The 2,215-nt window shown below is 48.6% G+C and overlaps 1 protein-coding gene across 1 annotated transcript; it reads right to left on the bottom strand.

Moving 5' to 3' along the window:
• Positions 1-360: 360 nt before the first annotated feature.
• LOC139372473 (pentraxin-related protein PTX3-like) lies at positions 361-1,617 on the bottom strand. Its single transcript, XM_071112197.1, has 2 exons — positions 1,384-1,617; positions 361-1,198 (listed from the first exon to the last, which is right to left on the bottom strand). The coding sequence occupies exons 1-2, from the start codon at positions 1,517-1,519 to the stop codon at positions 702-704; spliced, it is 633 nt and encodes a 210-aa protein (XP_070968298.1). The 5' UTR covers positions 1,520-1,617; the 3' UTR covers positions 361-701.
• Positions 1,618-2,215: the final 598 nt, after the last annotated feature.

Genomic DNA, 2,215 nt, shown 5'->3' with positions numbered 1-2,215 from the left:
ACACACACACACACACACACACACACACACACACACGCACACACACACACACACACACACACACACACACACACACAGTTTGTTAAAGTGTATAAACTCAGTAATGAGAAAGAGGACTGTGTCTGATTATAGCTGAGATGTCAACAGTATCTGAGACACTCCTGTTATTGTCCACAATGTCCATGATGACAAGTTTCCCTGGTAAAGATGGTGGGTGTATAACTTGAGACAGGAGGAACCCTTTCCACCAATTAAAAAGTTTAACAAATCTTTATTCATCACTTAGACAATTAGAGTCACAGAGCATTTCCTTTAATTATACAGAATTTAAAAGAATACTAAACATATTTCAAGGCGATTGTTTTGCTTTACTATTGTATAAAATTTCAAAATTTCAAAAAGTTTATATTTTAGTTTTAATTCAGTCCCTGATAGAGGACAATATCCATCAGATATCCTTCCTTTAATTTCTCCTCGTCTTTTTTCATCCTTCGTTCCCTACAGAGGATATTAGGCCCAGCTGGGTCTGCACCTTCTGCTTTTCCATCGCTATAGCAACCAGAGGCCGCTCAATCTTTCTTGGGTCCGATGATGTCACTTCCTGTTTCTTTGTGCTTGACGGGAACAGCTTCATGCCCAAACCCAGTCCGAGACCCGCCCCTACACTGCCAGGTCTCGTCCCTATTGGTCTACCTGTCCCACTAAGCCCCTCCCCTAAATCCATTCTCTTTATGCCCTGTCCTGATTGGCTCTGCTTCTCTATGCCCGGCTCCAAAAGATCCAGCCCCTTCTGTCACCTCCCCTTTCAGCTTACTCTCCTCCAATCGATGTAGTCTATGGTTCTGCTCTTTGCTGTTCTGAAGGAGATGATGTAATACAGCCATCATCCTCCCATAACTTTCTGCTCCCTCCTGCCTGATCTGCTGTATTGAAGAATTCATCCTCCCCTCTCGTTCTGTTACCTCCTCCTTCAGCTCCACTAGGCCTCGATGGAGCCTGGGGCTCGCCTGCTCTGCCTGCCCCCGGCAAACTGCTTCGATGGCAGGCAGGCACTGCTGGCAGACTCCCGGGGTTCCACAGTGTTGCTCCAGGGCTTCCATCAGCATCATATCCCTCTGGTGGGAGTCCTCCAGAGCCACGAAGAGTTTGTTCCAGCGAGAGAGCTCTGTAGCCTGGCAGGTAGTCATAGGGGAGTCCCCTGGAGGGAGAGGGAACCAGACACCACACTGTCAATCCACAGTCAGCCATTACAAGCCACCTCTAGATTGTAGGTCTCAGGTGAACAAGTGAAACAGAGAGAGAAAAGGGGGAGCAGGTCAATGAGAGAAACTGAGAGACAGAAGAACAAGGGAAGAAATGAAGGAGTGAAAGAGCGAGACGTACCGTCCTGTTGGTCCTGTGTAATCTCATTTTCGTAGTTGTCTGCGTAGTTCACTTCATATTCCTCTGCGTTCACACACACCGACACACACACACAGCAGAGCACACACACCACAAGCCAGACCCTGTTCACCAACATGCTGCCGCTTCCGAGTCTGTGTGTGTGGAAGAAAGTGTGAATGCGAGTGTGTATGTATGTAAAAGAAAACCGTCCCGTTGCCAGTGGTACTCCAGAGGTCTTGTGCTGTATTCTCTCTCTCTCTCTCTCTCTAGTTGACTAGACTGAGCCCACGATTGTCTGGGCTAACTGCTATACACCAGGAGAAGGGGAGGAGAGAGGGAGGAGAGAAAAGGGGGATAAAGTGGGGAGGGTGTGTTACACCGCCATGTAACCACCTGTACTGTGAGAGGGAGGGGCAATCTGCAGGGTGGAGTGGTGGCACTTTTACAGCAGGACACGAGAGAGGGAGAGACAGGGAGAGACAGAGAGAGACAGAGAGACAGGGAGAGACAGAGAGAGAGGGAGAGAGAGACAGAGACAGGGAGAGAGGGAGAGAGAGACAGAGACAGGGAGAGAGGGAGAGAGAGACAGAGACAGGGAGAGAGAGAGAGAGAGACAGAGAGACAGGGAGAGAGGGAGAGACAGGGAGAGAGGGAGAGAGATAAGGACAGGGAGAGAGGGAGAGAGAGGGAGAGACAGAGAGACAGAGAGGGAGAGACAGGGAGAGAGGGAGAGACAGGGTGAGAGGGAGAGACAGAGAGACAGGGAGAGAGAGGGAGAGAGGGAGAGACTGATATATATATATATATATATATATATATATATATATATATA

Source organism: Oncorhynchus clarkii, chromosome 18 (genome assembly GCF_045791955.1).
Source record: "Oncorhynchus clarkii lewisi isolate Uvic-CL-2024 chromosome 18, UVic_Ocla_1.0, whole genome shotgun sequence".
In the NCBI taxonomy this organism is placed as follows: domain Eukaryota; kingdom Metazoa; phylum Chordata; class Actinopteri; order Salmoniformes; family Salmonidae; genus Oncorhynchus; species Oncorhynchus clarkii.
Note: the sequence above shows the minus strand (reverse complement) of the source record. Positions and strands in the feature narration are given on the sequence as shown.

Bases quoted from the DNA above. Each gene is read 5' to 3' on its own strand.
- LOC139372473 (XM_071112197.1), bottom strand. From the start codon at position 1,519: ATGTTGGTGAACAGGGTCTGGCTTGTGGTGTGTGTGCTCTGCTGTGTG. The intron at 1,199-1,383 runs GTACGTCTCGCT...CTCTCCCTCCAG, and splicing joins TACACAGGACCAACAGGACG to GGGACTCCCCTATGACTACC.